General features: G+C 41.4%; 1 protein-coding gene across 4 annotated transcripts in view; it reads left to right on the plus strand.

Moving 5' to 3' along the window:
- Positions 1 to 19,953, plus strand: part of CALD1 (caldesmon 1) — a 187,712-nt gene that overhangs the window by 79,961 nt on the left and 87,798 nt on the right. For 3 of the 4 annotated variants that reach the window (XM_021390571.1, XM_021390531.1, XM_021390551.1), the window contains exon 3: positions 15,318 to 15,429. In XM_021390571.1, the coding sequence (XP_021246246.1) occupies positions 15,359 to 15,429 (71 nt within the window). In that variant the 5' untranslated portion in view covers positions 15,318 to 15,358. Of the gene's footprint in view, positions 1 to 14,120; positions 14,293 to 15,317; positions 15,430 to 19,953 lie in introns of those variants that run through there. The other variant, XM_021390541.1, reaches the window with a different exon arrangement.

Here is a 19,953-nt window from a genome sequence, read left to right on the forward strand (position 1 = left end):
GGCCATATATTGTCCTGTGCCACCTGCTTCATGTTCTCTGAGGGGAGAGAAATTTAAAGAACTCAAGGATGACTGGGACTACAAGAGACCACTTCTCATTCATATGGCAGATGTGTTCTTCATGTATAGTTTATGATAAGGAAAGTCCCACTAAGTGCTCACAGTTTTGCAGAAGCTATAATCATGCAAAATGACTCATAATGTGTTCCATGCTGTTATTCCTCCGGGTAGCTCACCGCTACCCTCATTTGTGTCTTAACTTGATTAACTTAGAAGGGTCAGAAATTGTTTATTTTTCATGGTTGTATAGTATCACACTCTGTGATTTGTCTCTTTGGAAGCTTCTGCAGGCAAAAAAGGTAAAATTTGGTAGGTAGAAAAAGGTAAATTTGATCCTTGAAAATTAGTAAATGCTAAGGACTTGGTTATTCCATAGAATGGGTCTTCCATCTTCTCACTGGTGCATTAAACATTAGGTTAATCCTTATATAGCTGTGTTCATAATACAAGTCCTTCCCCCCCCCTTCCTTTTCCTTTTCCTTTTCCTTTTCCTTTTCCTTTTCCTTTTCCTTTTCCTTTTCCTTTTCCTTTTCCTTTTCCTTTTCCTTTTCCTTTTCNTTTCCTTTTCCTTTTCCTTTTCCTTTTCCTTTTCCTTTTCCTTTTCCTTTTCCTTTTCCTTTTCCTTTTCCTTTTCCTTTTCCTTTCCCTTTCCCTTTCCCTTTCCCTTTCCCTTTCCCTTTCCCTTTCCCTTTTCTTCTTCCACCAAAACCAAAGAAAAGTCTTCCTACCCTTCTAATTTAAAAATAAAATAAAATAAAATTAAAAAAAAAAAAAACCTAAAAAAATCCCCCAACCAATCAAAGAAAAAAAGCTCAAAACCCCAACACATTCCCACAAAAATAAGGAAGGATAAGATGCATATCTCAAAATATTTGAGCTTCCTATTAAAAAAGAGCTCATACTGGTGGAGGAAACTGTGCTTATAACCAATGATCTTGGACCGAGTATGGAAGCAGGCTCCAGAACGTACCATATCTAACCTTGTTTCTGCTTTAATACCTTGCTTGAGGAAACCAGCATCCCTTCAATGACTTAATTTTCAAGCAATACGAATCATACAGCAACTGCACAAGCTCTGGTTAGAATATATTGTTCATATGTTTGTTCTTTATGCAGTGAGAAGAGAATACAGAACTGGAGGTCATTTGAGTTACAGCTACTTTGGGGGATTTTTTTTAAGCATTCCTTCTAACAAATGTGGTTTAAATGGGTTTGTTTATATGGCGTGGAATTGGAAAGGCCCAAACTAACCAGGCTTTACACAATGTGGCCTTCTTCCAAATTAATCTAAAATATTTTAATCCCTCTGGAGTTTCTTTATCCTCCGCATCTGTGCTGTACTGGAGACACATTTTTAAAATTTCTTTGAGGAAAATTACCTTTATTTCCCTCCAACTGTATTCAGCAAGGTCAATGGAGCACTGTTATATGCTATTTAAACATCTGAGATTCATCATATCTCTGCACACCCGAAAGAATCATTATAAAAGGTCTAATGAATCCCAACTGCTAGCCAAGCAAGGGAGTCCCCTTGAGGATACTGGGTATTAGAAACAAAGAATATGTACAAAATACAGTTTTTACACTTCATACAATTTAGAATTAACTGCCCCCAAAGAAGGGGGCAAGGAATCTTTGTGACCCCTGAAACAATTTCAGTAAATCAAACTGTTTGAGCCAAATTCTGAAGTCAGTATATGGGCTAGGATTGTTGCTGGTGTTGAGGGGACCGCTCGCCCTGTGGGACAAGCAAGGCCTGAGCAGGAGTCAGAAGCTCCTCACCTGTGGCGAGGGAGATGTTTGGAGTCACCAGCAACCCCAAACCTGACCATCTCATTCTCTGGCTGTGTGCCTGTACTTGGTTTTAAGGCCTTTTGTTTACTAGTTCAGTAGCAAGTTTACAGGACTGAACTCATTTCACTACCCAGAAGTGGAAATTCTGAGAGGAGTATGTGTGGTGTTTTTTTTTTTTAATTACAATTTAATAAAAAGTATTTTCCAGGCATTTCAAAAGCCAGTGTTCTTCCTTCAGCTGTCAGTAGTTCCAGTCATTCTGAAATGCCCATAGTAGACACAACTCTGATCTTTTGAAGGTTTTCTCTGAAATGCTCTTATAGGGCGTGTTTTTAGCTGAAATATTATGTAACTTATACAGTGCAGATTATATTAGGGCAGGTTTAATACCACAGTTTATTGTAGACTCATTCTTCCCATGAATACTGCTAGGTCACGAAGTTCAGATAGTTCTAACAAAGTTCAAATAAGCATTTGAACCTCTGAAGGAAAAACGATATGCAGAAGGCCTCCGTTCTGTGAATTCACAGGGTTTTACTACAGATTTATTCTCAGCACTGAGGCCCTGTGCGGTCTGCAGAGAAACTGGATCTTCCCTGCCATCGTGTTCGAGGCTGGTGTTGGCTTTGTCCTTAACCTGAGTGTGCTCTGCTTTTCCCAACTGTAACACATGGGTAATAGCGCTGTTCTCCTGCACAAGGGACTGCAGGGTTTGGGTTGTAGAGAGACATACCCGGATAATGATAGTCTGAACAAAATCATACATTTCGATCACTCACCTCAGGCTGTCCCTGCTTTTGAATGAAAAACTGTACCTACCCCAAACATACTTTTCACATCTTTTCATATTGTTAGAGGTATTGTGGGACCTTTGCAAGCCGTATAGTAATGGAATAAATTCCAAGTGCAGCAAGAGACCACATTGGAGGAAAAACTCTCCAAGTGCCAAGGGCATTTCTTTCACTTTTCTTACTGGGACTGGAAAATATTCCCTAAATAATACATCTGGATGTAGAGGAACGGAGAGGGAAAAGATGAAAAACAATCCTTTAAATTCAGTAGGAGCCTACTTTAATGGCTTGTTTAATCTGCCAGCTGGCGCAGTGTTGACTTCTTGCTACACATACTTTAAGGAGACCTGTGTAGTTCTTGGAACAAGGTTCATATTAAGTTGTAGAAACTTAAATATTAGTAAATTGGCAGGACTGCTTTTTGGTACTTAATAGAAATCAAGAAACTGCTTAGCCATCTCCAGAGATATTTGTCTCCCTTTTTAAAATGCAAATGCGGTAATGAATACATAAAGCAGGAGTATAAGATAGTGAAAGTTCAGATCTGTCTCCACAATGTGCCCTCTCTGAAGTATGTATGCATCCTTCAGACATTGTGGTCATATGTATTCCCTATACAACACTTTGCTTTGGGCAGTTTTCCTAAGGTCCTTTGTCACACCATTTCATTTGACAGAAATACATTATGAGATTGTGCAAAGGAGTCTTGGCCAGGAGAACTGGTGCCATCTTTGCGTGGATTTTCATTTTCAGTGTCTTCCAAGTGATAGCGTTTAACAGCTTTACGGTCTATTGCTCATGCATTTTATGGGCCTATAAATGTTCATGTATTTTTTTTTAACCTTGCTTTGTGTGAAGGTATATGGGTGCAAAAATGAAGTGCAGCTACATAGCTAGTATTTGTACTCTCTGTTCCTAAAAAGTTGGAACACATCAAGAAGCACATCTTGTGTTTTCAATTGCTTACAGCGTTGGAAAAGTAAGGGAGAAATGATTTAACTGTAGACCAACCTGTCTTTTACGTATAGTGAATCCTTTAGTAACATCCAAAGTGACACTTCTCAGTATTCACAAGTTGTGAAGGTTTGATTTGGCCCACATAAGCATTGAATAATCTGGCTAATTTGCTCATGTCATTTATAAATTTATAAATTTTAGATCTATGTTTTAATTTCCTTGTTCACCTTAAGGGTGCAAGTTTTTTTTTTAGGATTTTTACGAGGAGTACAAATTGTAAAAATCCTTAAAGTTTTCAAACATGATGATATGAGATTTGAGATTGATCCTTTTCTGTATTCCTTTTCCAGGGATATTCTTTTTTGTTGTTGTTCTTTTCTTTCTCTCGTCCTTGCCTTCTGTTCCATTGACTTCCTAGTGCTTCCTCCACATCTTGAATAGGGCATACGTACAGAGATTGTCTCTAGCTGTCCTGTCCTCCACCTCTGTTATGCCATCAGGTCTCATGAGTAGTGAGGAGGTCTTCATGCACACGTGCCAGTCACAAGTGCAGTTGTGTTCCTACTTGCATCATTTTGAAGATGGCATAAAATTTGAAGGTGGAGGTCAACCAATTTTTTTTCTAGCAAGCTTATAACTAAAGATGAGGTTACTGAGCTGTGAAAAGTAATGTGCGTAGTAAACACAGGCTGCTTTCCTACTTGTAGAACATTTGTGACAGATTGGAAGTTGTCTTCCCTTCAGTTTCACCCTTGTTTCTTTGGTTTTGGCTAACACTTTGTACACATACTATCTGGCTTTGGCTCTTGGCAGTGAAAAAGGTGCTTTATGTGCCTTCAGTGCTCAGAACTGAGCCTGTGACTGAGCATGTGTGTTCTGTCTCTCATTCTTTGCTGGATGGACATAACACCGCAATGAGAGAGGCTGGAGTAGCCCCGTGGGGTTTTGAATTCCTATGGTGGAGGTCTTAAGGAAAGGTAGCAGATCATGCACGATACAGAGATCTTTTTCTTTTTTTTTTGGAGGAAAATTTTCTTTTCTGGACCACACAGACATTGTCTGAAACACTGTTTCTAAAAAAAAATTAAACAACTGTAAAATTTATTGGCTTGATATAGGGCTCAGGCATAACTTTCCTTCATCACATTCCTACAAAATAAGTGTATATGTCTGTCTGCTCTCAGCGTTAAGTGTACAAGGTACTGTCAGGCCTCACCTGTCTTGTTTAATTGACTCGGAGCCAAGTTCTATTGAAAGTATTGCCAATGCTATTTCCCTGAGAAGCAAAGCACAGTTGCATAAAGCATTAGTGATGTGTCAATGTACTGCTGTCACCATACTTGCTGGCAACAAGCATCTGTGCATGAATGTCTAGATAGCGGTCAGATTATTGTCAAGATTATTTAGCAGCTTCTCTGTACAAGTCTTATGAGGAGAACTGGAAATATTTCAATTATGTTGTGTTGGATTTTATGCTGGTTTATGCACAGCATGTGGGTGTCATCTTGCCCATCAGTTTTCTGTTGTACCAAAGTCTCACTGCTGTTGGCTCCCCTGGCTTGGTGGTGGTGTTATGTCATTGTTCCCTGGCTTTCAGCATAAAGATGGGCCTATGATATACATTTCAAACATGGGAAATGGTTTGATGCACTTCTATTTTGTGGTACCCTGTTTGATTTGTCCTGTCAAAATACTTTGCAGTTTTTGCTGCCCCACTTTACCTCTTTAAAGTTGGTGCTGACATCATGCCTCGGTTCTTAACTGAAATGACACAGAATTGCTGCTTATTAGAGATAAATTACTGTAGTCACTTGGCTGGAACAATCCATGTTTCATTTGTTAAGATGACTTTAAAAGCGTGAGCTGGAAAAGCCCACTAGAAAGGTCTGCACAAATTTCCATGATGTTCTGCCATGGACTAGCTGCACTTTTGGCTGCAATGTATCTATCATGGGGGCATGTGCTGTGTCTTTGCTAAGTTAATGTATAGAAACCAGGAGGGAAGATTAATTAATTAAAGAGCAAGAGACAGAGTTGTACATACATACGTACATTCAGTATTTGTATTTCATTTTTTCCAAGGAACTGTTTGGGTTCAAAATGCCTTGTATCACTGAAGGGGCAACAAGTAAGATCAGCAAACTAAAGAAGTTTAGGGGTATTTTTTTTGTTGTTGTTGTTTAAAATTGCAGGGATGACAACAAAACCTTGGTATTGCTGCTTATTGCTGATTCAGTAAAGCAAGAAACAGTCCTCAACTCTCATTAGAGTTTACGATGCACAGCATTAGGCAGAGCTGGGTCCTAGGGCTGCAGGTTTTAACAGGAAAAGTACTTGAAAAAAGCAAAACCAAAGCCACAGTAAGCTGGCTGTATTGTATCTTCATATTATTTTCTATTACATTTTTATGACTGACTGTGTAGCTTAATGTATCATGATTTTGTATTTTAAAGTGTTCCAGAAAACATGCGGAGTTTGCAGTCTGGCTGAGTGAATGTTGCTGTTGGAGCTTTACCTTAGACTTAGTTGGATATTTTATTATTTTTAACGGCATTACTTTAGCTTTCTAATTCAGGACCTGAGAGATGCAGAGAAAAAGTATGAACAGAGTGCTGAAGTGCTCATACAACATACCTGGACATAAATAAGTTCACACAATGTATTGTTGAAATACTGCACGTGGAGATGAAGGTCAACAGGGGTGGCATGAGGGTAGGACAAGAGAAAAGCACAAAATGAAGGAGATGGGAGTAGAGCAGGAGATGTCAGAAAGGCAGAGGCGGGTCATTCCCAGTGTTAATGGTTGCTGGCCCAGATCAACTCCTTGCCTAGGAAGGTATAACCTATCTTCCTAGCAGAAACATGCATGGAGAGCTGCACTACTACTACTGGCTTCCATGACAGGTCCAGTGCTGCAGAAATGCTCCTGCACTTCGACAGAGCAGCATTCTCCCTGGCTGATGCCTGCCCAGCTACTAGTCCAGGCCCTCTGCATATTGCCAGTGCATTTTCAATCTTCAGTATGGCCTTGGCTACCTGAGCTGGGCCTAATCTGTTTCTTGGTGATGTTTGTCAGTTGTTTTTTGTTATTAAAAGACAAAAAAGTTCAGGCTGGAAGGTGTGGCTTCAGCACTGGTTTTTTGCTCTCAGAGATTTCAGTGGGAGATGGAGCTGGCTGACAGCCAAGGCATTGCCGTGAGTTTCATCAAGTCAGGCCACAGATTTGTGGCAAAACCTGCAGGAGAAGATAATACATGTGGGCAAGATAATGATGTGGGCATTTTTGTGATTACATTAACATGATGAAGCTGAATGTCTTTGCTGGTAAAAATAGCTGAAAGATAAAGGTAACTAGTGAATGACAGCCCTTGAACGTGTTTCCTAGTGTTTAAATGCAGAAAAGCAGTGAGTATAAGCCTGACTTCTTCTTGGATCTAAGCACTTTTACAAACTGTTTTGTAGATATAAAATCTCTCCTATTTTAGAGTGTTTTGTCCGTCTGGATAGGGTCTTATTATCATTACCTATGGTATCTTACTTATCATTAAACAGTAGAAAAGTCAATGCACTTTTAAGATGCCCTTTGTATCTGCAGCAAAGGCTATTTCCTCAGTGATGACAATGTGAGTAAAAATATTCTTTTCTCACAAATAAGCATTGCAAGAATAAAATAAATTCTGCCTTTGCGTGCATGTGCACAAGTGTACAAGAGGACAAAATAGCCTATGTTGGCACAATCTGAAAGCATACCAGCTTCTGACATGCAAGGTAAGCTCACCGATCTTTTCTAACATGTATTACTGATAAACTTGGCCTGGTAGGATGGAATCCCATCCTGACTGAGTTCTCTGGGAAATCTGCCAGGGACAGGACTGGGATTTCAACTCTAATCTGTATATAAATAATATTTCAGTATCTTCTGATCTTTAGGGACAACATATTTGAAATATTTTGGAGGACATTTGATGGGGAGAGTCAAGGGTCAATTCTTCTAACATGAGAACCAGTGGTTGTGCCAGCAGCTTCCAGCTAAGTGTTATTTCTTCCTTTGTCAGCTAATGGGAAATGATAGATAAATGTCACTGAGGATTGGGGTGGAACCTGTATATGCAAATCGAGGTGTCAGAGGAAAGCTCTGCCCGGACCTTATGTCAAAGTGCAGTAGGAGAAAGATGAGGGAGGAAGTGGAAGGAGTAGAAATGGCACACTCACACTCAATCTGCCTGAGGGATTAAAGACAGATGGACATTTTCCATTGCAACTGACTGGTTCTGCTGCAGCAAATGTAGTAGTGTACTGCAATGGTAGCAACAGCAAGCTAGATGTTTGCTAGCACATCCAGGACAGTGCAGCTCTGTGGTGCTCTTTTCCCAGTGCTGTGTGGATATCTGATATGGACCTAAACATGTACCTAAGTCTTCAAAGGTTGTTTCAGTGGCTACCTGACCAGATGTGCTTCAAGATATGAGTCTTTTATTTGCAATTCTAAATAGTGAACTCTGTGGCAGGGACAATGTCTTACAAAAAGCTCCATGACAGCAGTTTCATATGGCTCACTCTGCAGCAGCAGGAACTGACAGAGGGCCTGCCACCAGGAGATGTGTGACAATCACTATGGAAGTGTACACTGCAGCAAGGGTGAGTGATGTCTGTCAGCACCCACTGGAATCAAGGGCCTTGATCATGACGTGGTCTTGTGGGCTATAAGTGGACTTCCACCTTACGTTCTTCAGACCTAAAAGGCATGGTCAGATAAACAAAACACAGAATAGATTGGGATAAAACTGTATTAAATCAATCAAATTCTATTTATTGACTTCAATGAAGTTGTGCTTGTTGCTGAAAGATCTGAGTGGCAATGAATGCTCCTAATACAAAATTAAAAGGGGAGTGAGGAAAATCATTTCCAAATGCTTTCTGACACATTTTCATAGAAAACAGATTTAGTTGTTTTGACTGAACATAGATTAAGGAACTCTAACTCTCCCAGATATTGCAGTAGAATGTTTGTCATACCTGCATTTCTTGGGTGCCAGATTAAACAAGTTGCACTTGGACAACGAGAGTTGCTCTTTTGAGTTGCTCTCAGCTACAAGAGGGGCAATGAAATTCTGTTTTCATATTTGTGACAGGGGAGGCAGGAAAAAGAGCGCAGTGACTGTCCTGGAGACAGTGGATGTCATGGCATGTATCCAGCTGAAGCAACGTACTCTTCATGCTTCTCACTGGCAGGTCTTTTACTGACATTTAAAAGAGCCACACCTCCAAGCCAGGGATTTGGGACAACTGAAGTGGAGACAGATGGGAAAGTAGGATATTTGACTTAATGGGGTGCAACTCACAAAGCTGTTTGCAGTCTCAAGTTTATGTTGAGATTTTATGAGACACTTAATCCTTTTTGTAGGAATACAAAAAAGAAAGAGGGTGATGACAGAGTAACTGGGTTTTGTGTTACCACCTGATCCTGCAATGAGGACAGGTTGGAAGTCTCAGCTGCACGCATGCAGAAAAACGCTGTAGTTGGGCCAGAATCCCTCCTTTTCTTAACCATCTGTAGGAAAGGCCCAGAAAGAATTTCCCTTTATCTGTAGGGTATGGCTTTTTTCAGTACTGATGTTACAGTTACACTTCTGTGACTAAAAGAAGGGCCTGGTTGTGCTCTAAGGGATTACAGAATCTTAGAGGTTGGAAGGGACCTCTGGAGGTCATCAAGTCCAACCCCTTGCTACAGCTGGTTCCCTACAGCAGGTTGCACAGGAAGGTGTCCAGTTGGGTGTTGAGCAACTCCAGAGGAGACTCCACAACCTCTCTGGGCAGCTTGTTCCAGTGCTCTGTCACTGTAGCATTCTGAAAGTGCACAGTGAGAATTTGCAGACAGGCGAGATGATAGAAGGACTAACGGGCACAAAAACTAAGGCTCAGTATCTAATGACATGAAGTAAAACAGAGGTAGAACTGAGCAGGAGTATCCACAGTTGCTGGGTATATTCTGAATGCTAGGTAGCGGACCATGACATCTCATTGCTTTCCCTATTCTGTACTGTATTATTTCCTTTCTTCCGGAAATCCTGCCCCATTCCTGCTTCCAGCTGCTCAGGATAGCAGAAAGAGAGGCTAGAAACTGGTCACGGTTTCTTTCACGAAGAAACTGGGAAACATCCTTTTTACTAATCTAGCCCTTTTCTTTGTTTTCTTTCTAAAAGCAATGGAACATTCATCTGTTCTGATACCTCATTCCAGCCACTAGCATGAGGGGCATATTGGGCTGTGGAAGGAAGGGGGATGCATGTGGTGTAGAGGAGAAAGGAAATTTAGCAGAAAATCTCTGCTGTTATAAAGGAACCTAAGGCCAAATCCCCATGGTCCCCTCCACCAATAAAGCTGTATTCTGCTCTCATGTTTTAATGAAGAATATGTATGTCAACCTGCTGAGAGGGGAGACCAGCAAGAGCACTGGACCATGAGCTCTCACATAGGCTGTAGTCACTTTGCCATCTGCCTAGCAGCTGTGCGGGTGAAGGTTGCTCTGGGCAGTCACAGTGGCAGACTAGTGAGAACAATCCTGCTGTGAAGAAAGGGGCATGACTTTCAGGCAGTTTGTGCCCAAAGGCCACCAAGAGGAAATCTGCAGTTGTTTCTCTGTGCTGGGAGTGAAGCAAGATTGCATGTGCTTGCACAATGCTGTCACCAGACATGGCCAGCTTACAGCCCAGTGCAATGAGCAGCCACACTATATTAGGGAATGTGCTCTGGCTTGATGTTTCTTGGCTCTACTAGGTTGAAGCTGGTGCACAGGATTAGGCATTAATATCGTGGGTTCAGCACTCATTCAGTGTAATGGAAAGGTGTTGTGGCAGGGCTTGAAAGAAAGGCCTCTCCACTGGCTAAAGACCTGAGTAGCAGTCTGCGTTTTCACTTCTTGTTACAAGCCAGGCTTATCCATTTTTGAGGCCTGCTGAATGCTGGGTTGTCTGCATCACCAGTGCTGGGGAGAGAGGGTGAGGACAGTGTTAAACCTCAGCCAGAGCAAGAGGTTATTTAGCTGACCACGCTGGCACGATATAGATGTGTGGTTGTGTACGTATTTCCACCTAGCCAAACTACCGTTTGCCTTCAAAAAGTATTCCTGTTAATTATCACTGAAGTATTTTGTCATATATTTACAATTACTGTGCATTCCTCTGATTTTCCACCTTGCTGAAAGCTGCAAGAAGACAATATTTTAAACTCTGTCATGGGATGAGGCATAAAGGGGAGAGGGATTTGCATGCATGTTTTGTACCAAAAAGGATTGAGTGTGTCTGTCCTCAAAGGAAGCACTCTTTAGCAAGACAGTGAAAAACAACACATTTTAGCAATAAACACTAGTCAAATGAATATCAAAGGCACTATGTGAAGTGAACAGATGAAAAGGAGAGACTGGTATTAGTTTGGAAGTGAAGAGTGCTTATGTACGGAGATGGTATTATTTGCAGGGTACATATTTTACTGTGAATCTGATGCAAGTAATGTGGCAATGGTGGTAAATGTTGCACGTAAACCACTTCATTTATCTGCCCCTTTTCAGTCTTATCATCTGTTCAGAAAGAGCACGGGGTTCCTGGGATCTAAAGGTTCAGTCTCAGAATCAAAAGATGGGGTTCTGAGGAGACCCACTTATGTGAAAGTATGGAAAATAGGAGGTCCTGAGCAAGAATTGCATTCAATAACTGCTGGGAGGTATTTAAAAATAAATAAATATATATATATATAAATATGGGAAAAAATAAATATTTATAATATTTTTCCATAAGTACTTTACTCTTAAGAGTTCACTACGATTCTTTCAGTAGTATTTCAGTTGTATAAAGGTTGAAGTAGTGCTGAGGGTTTTGTTTTGATGCAGGCGCAGCAAAATGACAGTTTTCATGGTGCACTCTTTCACCATATGAGTAGCCTGTATTCTGGCAGTTTGTGTATGTATGTGGATATCAGGGGAATGCAACTGATGATGAAACAGGTGAAACAGTTTCAGATGTCACTTTCTATTTGCTGTAAAAAGATATTCATTAAAATTTGATGACTTATTGTTGAATTTGGAAACAAATCAGAGAAAAAAAGGCAATATCAAAACATTTTCCATCGTACTTCTGAAAACAAATTTTTTACGTTTAAAATAAACACAAAGTACTATTTTCTTAGGGACAGTTCTCCTCTTGTGAGAAAAATGAAAATTTTTTGTCTGATACCAAATGATTAAAAGTGTGTAACAGAAGAAAAAATGGACACAAAGAATAATAATAATAAATATCTTTGCACACCTTTATCAGGACATGCGGGGTCTATTACTGTTTTTGTTCCAGTATACCCCCTAGGTTTGGGAAGGTTACGCAGAGATGTTTTCACAGTTGTCTCTGCAGGCAGGCCTTGGAGCTGTGCGGAATGCTATGCTTTGACCCAGGATGTTTTCACTCATGACCAATTTTCATTTTAGAAAAAAGAACATCAAAATGTGTGCATTCCTCAAAATAGCTTGTAGGAAATACTTCAAATATTTGGTACATCCATCTATAAGCAAAGTGTTTTTTGAATTTTCTGAGAGGCTAGAACACTTTGAGAAACTATGAAACACTTTGAGAAACTATACTCCTTTTCTGAGGATACAGGAAACATTTTTAGAGAGATTAATTGTGATGAAGTTATTGTCTAGTAACTTACAAAGGCTGAAAGATAACAAATCATTCTGGGGGAAGACAGTAAACAGCACTGAATAGTTGACTTCTTCAAGGGGACCATCTGTCTATCTGATGACTCATCTTGCACTGATGTGGCTTTGCTAACTAAAGGTTGGACTGTTGACCTGACCTTAGTCTCCTGTGTATCTTCCTCAGTTTTGAAAAAGTGATTTGGCTTGAGAGTCATCTGAATGCAATGAAGAAACCCACAGTCCTTGGAGAGAAGGTAGCAGACTCTAACAAACCTCAGATGTACTCCCAAGAGGCTTGTTGATCTGAACAGTGTCAAAAAACAGGAAAGCACCCAGTCATTGCACCAAAGAACACTACCCTGTGTAATCTCTCCTGCACCCCTGGGAACAGAAAAAAGGAGAAATAGTTGAAAGTTTTGTGGTGGTGTTCGTCATCCTCAGGTTTCCTTGTGAGGAAGACACCTTGAGCTTTTGGAGATGAGAGAAGGTGCTGAGGCTGTGTGGGAAGGGCCAAAAGTGTTGTTGGCTGGGACATGTGAGGAGGGAATGGGGAGGGAACTCACTACGCAGTGCTGCACTTTTGGGGAGAGAAGGAACATACTCTGGTCAGGAGAGGTTGAGAAGGGGACGTACCTCACTGAGTTAGAAGGGATGAAGGTGCACATAAATCGGATGACAATGTATGTCTGCCCTGGAGACAGAGAGGAAGAAAAGTTTGGAACTCTCAGTTTCTAGCATGTGAGGTGTCGCCCTAGGAGTCAGCTCTGTTTTAAGGCCTTGATGGCGACTGCCCTCCACAGAGCAAACGCTGCTGCCTGATGCAGGCCCACCTCCTGCAGGTTGCCCTCTGTGCACAGAAACCAGGGCCCTGCCTGGAACTTGCTGTCTGCCATGTTCTGTTCCCCCTCTGATCCCCACCTTCCAACAGGGAGAACCACATTGCTCCTGCAACGCGTGGCCTCTCTAGCCAAGGGAGCAGGGACAGGATTTAGCTGCATGGGCAGGCTGAGATGAAATGAGAGAATGGCAGGTTTGGTGTTCTTTGCTCTTCAAGGTATCCGTGGTGCTAAGAGTAAACAAACACATGACTCAAAAAAATGTCTTGTTGCAACCTGCTTTTTAAGTATATTGTCTGTGTATTTAAAAAAAAAAAAAAAAGAGGTGCAGCCATTGTAAAGCCAGTATCAGATTTGCAAAATTAATATTCCCTTTGAACCTCTGCAGAATAACCCCAGCCAGCCAAACACATAGAAAGTAACAACAACAACATTTTAAATCCCCCAATCCAGGAACAAATGAGAAAGAAAAACACCCCCAGGAAAAGTAAACTAATAAAATAATCTTCGCAAAATCCCTGCCCTCGGCAGTGTTTTAATCTGAAAAAGGGGGGCAGAGAAAGCCACAGATTCCCTTAAGTCATGGGAGGCTTTGCTATTGCCAGTGGTGGTTTTATAGGGAGGGTGCTTGGACGCTTCACCGCTGGGCAGGGTTCGAAAGCCGCAAGACAGATCCGTATCTGCAAACAGAGCACTTCAAATAGTTCTCAAATGCACCTTGGCTTTGTCTCCCTGTAAACTGCAAGCAGTTATTAAGACCCCTTTGAAGGTTGGCCTGCATCTGCAGGCTGGCTGTGCGGCGTTCCGGCTAGCCCCGCACTGCTGGGCTGGAAAATGGTGGGGGGGGGGCGTGGGGGGTGAGTGCGGCGTGGAGGCTAGGATTGCAGAGGAAGCTGAGGCCTCCAGCCCTGCACAGGAAGCAATCTTAGAGCAGGCCTTAAATGCCAGATTCCAGGCAGAGTTTAACTAACCACTGACAGCTCTGTAAACAAAGCAGGGACAAAAAGAGAACAGCTTTCCCTTTTCTGGTAGTCATTTTTGGTTTGGGGGCTGCAGGGGAATTCTGTAATACTCGGCTTGATGGGATATAAACCAAGGCTGAAAAGGCTTTGTATATGAAGAACTGTAAAGGGGAAAATATTTCATGGACTAAATCATAAAGAAGAAGGTAGGGCACGGGGAAAACGCATGGATTAAACTACAAAAAAATATTTCTACTTTTGTTTTTTGAGCAAGATTTATATATACCTTGCTCCTCCTGGGTGGTATTTAAAAGCTCTGGCTTTCTTTCTTTTCTACTTTCCTCTTTTTAATTTTGTTCCTCCCCCTCCCCCATTTTTCTCATTTTTTTTCTCTTTTATTTTTCTTCTTTTTTTTTCTCCTATTTTTTCTTTTTCTCATTTCTTCTTTCTTTTTTCAATTTTCTCTTCTTTTTCTTTTTTGTTTTTCTTTTTCCTTTTCTTTTTCTTTTTCCTTTCCTTTTTCCTTTCCTTTTTCCTTTCCTTTTTCTTTTTCTTTTTCTTTTTCTTTTTCTTTTTCTTTTTCTTTTTCTTTTTCTTTTTCTTTTTCTTTTTCTTTTTCTCTCTTTCTCTTTTTATTTTCTTCCTTTTTCTTTTTTCTCTTTTTCTTTCCCCCCCTTCTCCCCCCTTTTTATGTTCTTTCCTTTCTTTTTTCTTTTTCTTTTTCTTTTCCTTTCTCTTTTTCTTTTTCTTTTCCCTCTTTTTAGAAGGGGGGATGGGGACAAATAGACGGGGACTAGCTTTTGCAAAGCTTTTCATTATCTGTGCAATTAGAGAAAACAAGAAATCTCTTGTGCAGCATTTTTACTGCTTCCAGTAAAAAACTGGAAGCTAAAAGTTAAAATCCTGCTGAATTGTTGCTTTTGTTTGTAGGAAAAGACCTGTGACATTACAAATAGCTAGTCTGCGGCTAGCAGATGTATACAGTCTTTACTTAAAGCATGTTGATTTAATTTTAACTAGGAAACTAAGCTCAGGCATGGGCTATGTTTATCCTACAAGGCATTTCATTAATCTTGTTTATCTCAACAATACTGAGGAAGTTAAATTTTTTGATAGAAAAGGAAAATTGTTACAGTGAAGTTCAGAAAGCAAAACAAAACTAAATGAACTCAGTTGTTTAAATGCATCCATTGTGCTTTCTCTCTGATCTGAGTGGTCATCTCCCTTTTAGATTTGGATCGTTCCAGAGCTCTGAACACTTGAACACCCACCATGGATGACTTTGAACGCCGTAGAGAACTCAGGAGGCAAAAGCGTGAGGAAATGCGCCTTGAAGCAGAGAGGTGAGGTTGTATGGAAAATGGTGTCAGTGACTTGACTTTTATTAGAAGTGGTTTTGAGGCTTTCTGTCTTAAATTCTAAAGTATGCTGCAGCTAACTGAAGAGTCCTTGCTAAAACTGTCTGCCATAAAATGGCTTTATTTAATATCATGGGAGAAGCTGGATGTCAGTGGTGTCTGTTGCCTATTTCCCTTAGGGTGTTATAAACTGACTTCCAGTTATTTTGCTGTATGGATGAACGTGAATAGTGAAGGTGGACTATGGTAATGTGAAACTATTGATAAGAAAACTCATGCTCAGATGCTATGTGAGGGATTGTTTGCTGTGCAGAAGAGATTTTGTGTTTTTAGATACTGAGCTAAAATTACAGGTTATCAATTCAAAGCTGAGATACCCTTGGTGGATGTGGTATAGCATATCTGTGACTTGTGTGCTACTGCTTTGCAATTGGTATTATGTTTGTTGTGCCTGTCATTATTTATTTACAGCCACTTCATATGGGCAACATGGGTAGCATTTCCTATCAGTTATTACAGATTACAGCTTTACTTTAGTGCAAATGAGAACAGAACTTGACTGTGTATGATGATCTCTATTTATGAAAAGAAGCAGCATGAAAATATTCAGAATGATATTTGTTGAACTCCCATTTCATATTTGTACAGTTGCATTTGCTTTAATAGGATTTTCCATGTTTTGCAATGGAGCAAGTAGAGAGAAAGTCAGGCTCTATTTTTGTAACACTTATTTTGATATAAAGATTTGATGTAGTTTATTAACGACATAGTGATTTTAAAAAATGGAACTTAGGTTTAAGCATATTTTGTTCTCACTTTTGTGTTCAATTTTGCATATGGACTTCATTTTTTTCTTGACTTTTCCATTCACTAACAACACTGTGGTGTTTCAGGTTTTGCGTGCTTTAGACAAAATACTTCTTTTTCCTAAGCAGTTTTAAAATGAAATCAGAAGTCAGCAGAATGCAATACCAAATATATTTTGTATGTCTGCACTGAGATTTTTAATAAAGCCTTGCTTACATAGCAGAGCTCTCTGATGGACCCTGATAGTATCTAGGGTGAACTCCCAGACAGATGAGATGGAATAGTGACCTTTCTTTCGAAAGGAAATATTGCCCTGGGCTTCTGAGCTCTCATCAGGCTATAAGCAGAATCCATGAGCTCCGGAAGACAGCAGCACTGCCTGCAGGTAAATAAACTCACATGGAGCATGGTAACCAAAGGGAAATGAGGTAGTCTTCCTTTGCAAACCAGCATTACCCGGATTGTGACTAATCCCAGAAGAAAGAGAAGCAAATGTGCCGTGTCACAAAGTGACCTTCTTATCCCAGAAGGTTCTTCTCCAGGCCAGTAGTGATATATTTTGGTTGGATAGTGTGGGAGGAATTTCAGAGCCTGCGCCAGTGCAAGCGCAAGCCTGGCCTGCTGGGTAAGCAGAGCTTCTGCTTCCAGCGGTATCTGGCTTTCACTTCCTATTGCAGCATTTATTTAGGCAGAAATGAGATGAAATGAAGGGAGATGTGTGCTGTAGCTGTTGATATGGGCATAAATGCTGGGCACATACACCAACTGGAAAGAAGTCTGCTGTTTATTTGAGAAGTCAAAAATGCTCAGATGCATTGCATGCTGGAAGTCTGGTCTGAGGCCCATTTACACTGAATGTACATTCGTTGCATGTATATCCATTTTAGCAGATTTTTAACAGCATTGTATAATGAGAACACATGCTACTCATATACTTCTGGTACACTTCTGTACAAAAAACAACATGCTTTTAAAAGAAAGGCTAAGAGCTTAAGGTTTATTGCTAATACAGTTACTCAGATGGTGTAGAGGATTCTGGGGTATGTAGTCTAAGAGGTATTTTCTACCATGGAAAAAGTCACATGTACTTCTCTGTGAAATCATTCAAACTCTTACATGAGTGTGCTGAGACTGCCGAGTGATCTGGGTGCCAGTGATGCTGTGTGTCCATTTTGTGGATGCAGTGACAGTTACGGGGGATAATAGGGTTGGCCCTTGTTGCCATAGAAATAGAAATCCAGTATATCCATTGTGTCAGTGAGTCACTGTGTAACACATAGGCTGGGCTGTCTCTGTTCATGCTGGGGGAAACTGGAGCTCTTGGGGGACAAAAGCTGCAATGAAAAGTGGTGGCCTTTGAAGGACCCATCCCTGGGAAGCCCTGAGGGTTGATGCCTCTGCTTCCCTTATGTGCTCAGGAAGTAAGGCTGCTGGGGCAAGAGAGTGATGGCCTCTGAGGTGGGATACAGCCCCAACTCACCCACCCATGCATCCTTTTGGGAATTGTTTTTGCAATGTTTGGGGCAGCTGTGCTGTTTTTTAATGTTGTGGTGGTGGTGGTGTCTTTTTGTGGGGTAACCTTCGTGGAGAAGACAAAATTGATGCAAGCCTGGCTGGAGGAGCAGGGCTTGGGTCTGTTTCCCTGTTTTCTGCTCAGTCACTGCAGAAGCACTCCATGCCCTTTCCCACACATTTGAAGACTTTTAGCAATAAATTGCTGTTCACTAAATCTTACTGCACTCCCTCTGCTGCTGCCAACTTCAAGCATTCAAGTATTATGAGTCAGACCCCTTGAAAGTCACAAGACTGCTTTAAAAATCTTGAGATCTTAAAAATAATTTAGTCTGGCCTTTTTATTTTGGGTTTGCCATAACAATAACAGAGCCTGACTCTCAAGTTTGAATGTGACTCTTGGAGCTGGGACTTCATGAAACCCATCCCAGCAGGGGCAAGGTCAGGGAGGAGCTGAGCATTGGTCCTTGCTGCATAGCAAATGGAGCCGAGGGCCAACAGGATTTAGGCATTTATTAACAAATGAATAAGAGACACTGAGTTACATTTGGTGAATTCACATTTCGGGGATTTGTAGATCATTCTCACCTTAAAGGTATGACTACAACATGTTTGTGTACATGTCTGTTCTCCTACCTTAAACCATAGCAATCTGGTAGCCAGATCTCCCTTGGTCTGAACACTTTTGGGTGTTTTGTCAAGTGAGAATAGTGTGTTCCTGAAGAGCAGCACGGGGGCTGAAAATGCAGTGTTTGCTCTGAGCATCGGTACCTGCTGTGTAGGCTGTAACGTTTTTCCTAGGTCTCCCAGAAACTGTTTAGGCTTCTTTGAGTCAGACAGTAAACCCAAAAGTGAAAACACCATATCCAACAGCACTGTTTGTAATTCAGCCAGCTGCAGTGATGCATTTTACTATTTCCTGGGTTAAAGACTCATGGAGGGTTTATCTTCTCAGCCTGACAACCACACCCACCAGAGATGGAGGGGTGTGGATGGCTTTTAGTCTGTATGGCCTCATGGACAGCATGCTTGAGAGGGGGTGCCTTGACTTCTGCCTCTTCCTCAGGGCCCAGAGGCTGCATCAGACCTGGTCAGGGTACACATACTGTCAGCTTCCCAAGTGACCATCATGCTGGAGCCACTGATGACCAGCCTGACTTCTGGGGATGCTTAGGATGAGTCCAGTCCATGTAGGCTGATGTTAGGCTTTGTTGTTGTTGTTCCCCTTCCTTACTAGAAAGCTGATGAAAATGACGATGCTTTGTTGTGGTGTGTAGCCCTGGTGTTTTGGGTTGGTATGCTCAGGAGTGATCCTGAGGAAGCTACCTTTGTCTTTTAAAGACCAGCACAGTGGTTCACCCTTGGCATGTGCTTTCACTGATAGTTCATGCCGTGACAGCTCAGATATAAATAGATACCGATTCAGAAATCTCGTGTTTCATTAGCTCTTATCACTTCAAGGTATCCTACCTGTCCTGGATTTCCCATACAGGTCTGCCATACCCACTCAGAATTATCCTCCAGCTGGATTTGCTTTTTTGGCTTTTTGTGTTTACCTGTGATCTCTGGAGGTTTGTCATCTTATTTGAAGTAGAAGCACAGGCCTGTCTAGGGGGCATGTGTCCTACAGTGGGTGTGGGACCTGCCCCCAGTGTATCAGATTTACTGCACGTGCTCGGGCTGCCAGGACTCTGCAAGACTTTCCAGACACAGGCTAGGACAAAGTACAGCACTGTTAACTGCTCCAGCCTGATAGCATTTTGTGTGTGGTTTCTACTACACAGCTGTGAGGGCAGGGGAAGCCAGACTGTACCAGCTATGCGGGTGACCTCTGGAACTGCTGTGTGGTGGAGCTGAGTCTTCATCCTGATTCTTGGTGGTAGAGAGAGACCTGTGCATGGGCCCACACTGGCTGAAGTCACTTGGAAGCTTTCCATTTATTTCACAGGTCTCTGGACTAGGCCCTACCTGAGTTATTCCAGCCAGATGATTTATGAGGCAATCTCAGCGGCAGCCTTGAAGGAGCTGGATGAACACTTTGCCTCCAAGTCACAGGGTACATACCGTGCTGCACAGGCAGGGCTGTCACAGAAATGGTTTGTGCTTACTGATGAAAAAAAATCTCATCTGTAGCTGAAGTGCAAGAGGCTGGCTTCGTTCAGCAAATGCCACCTGCTTTTTGGGCTTTTT

Source organism: Numida meleagris, chromosome 1, assembly GCF_002078875.1.
Source record: "Numida meleagris isolate 19003 breed g44 Domestic line chromosome 1, NumMel1.0, whole genome shotgun sequence".
NCBI lineage: Eukaryota > Metazoa > Chordata > Aves > Galliformes > Numididae > Numida > Numida meleagris.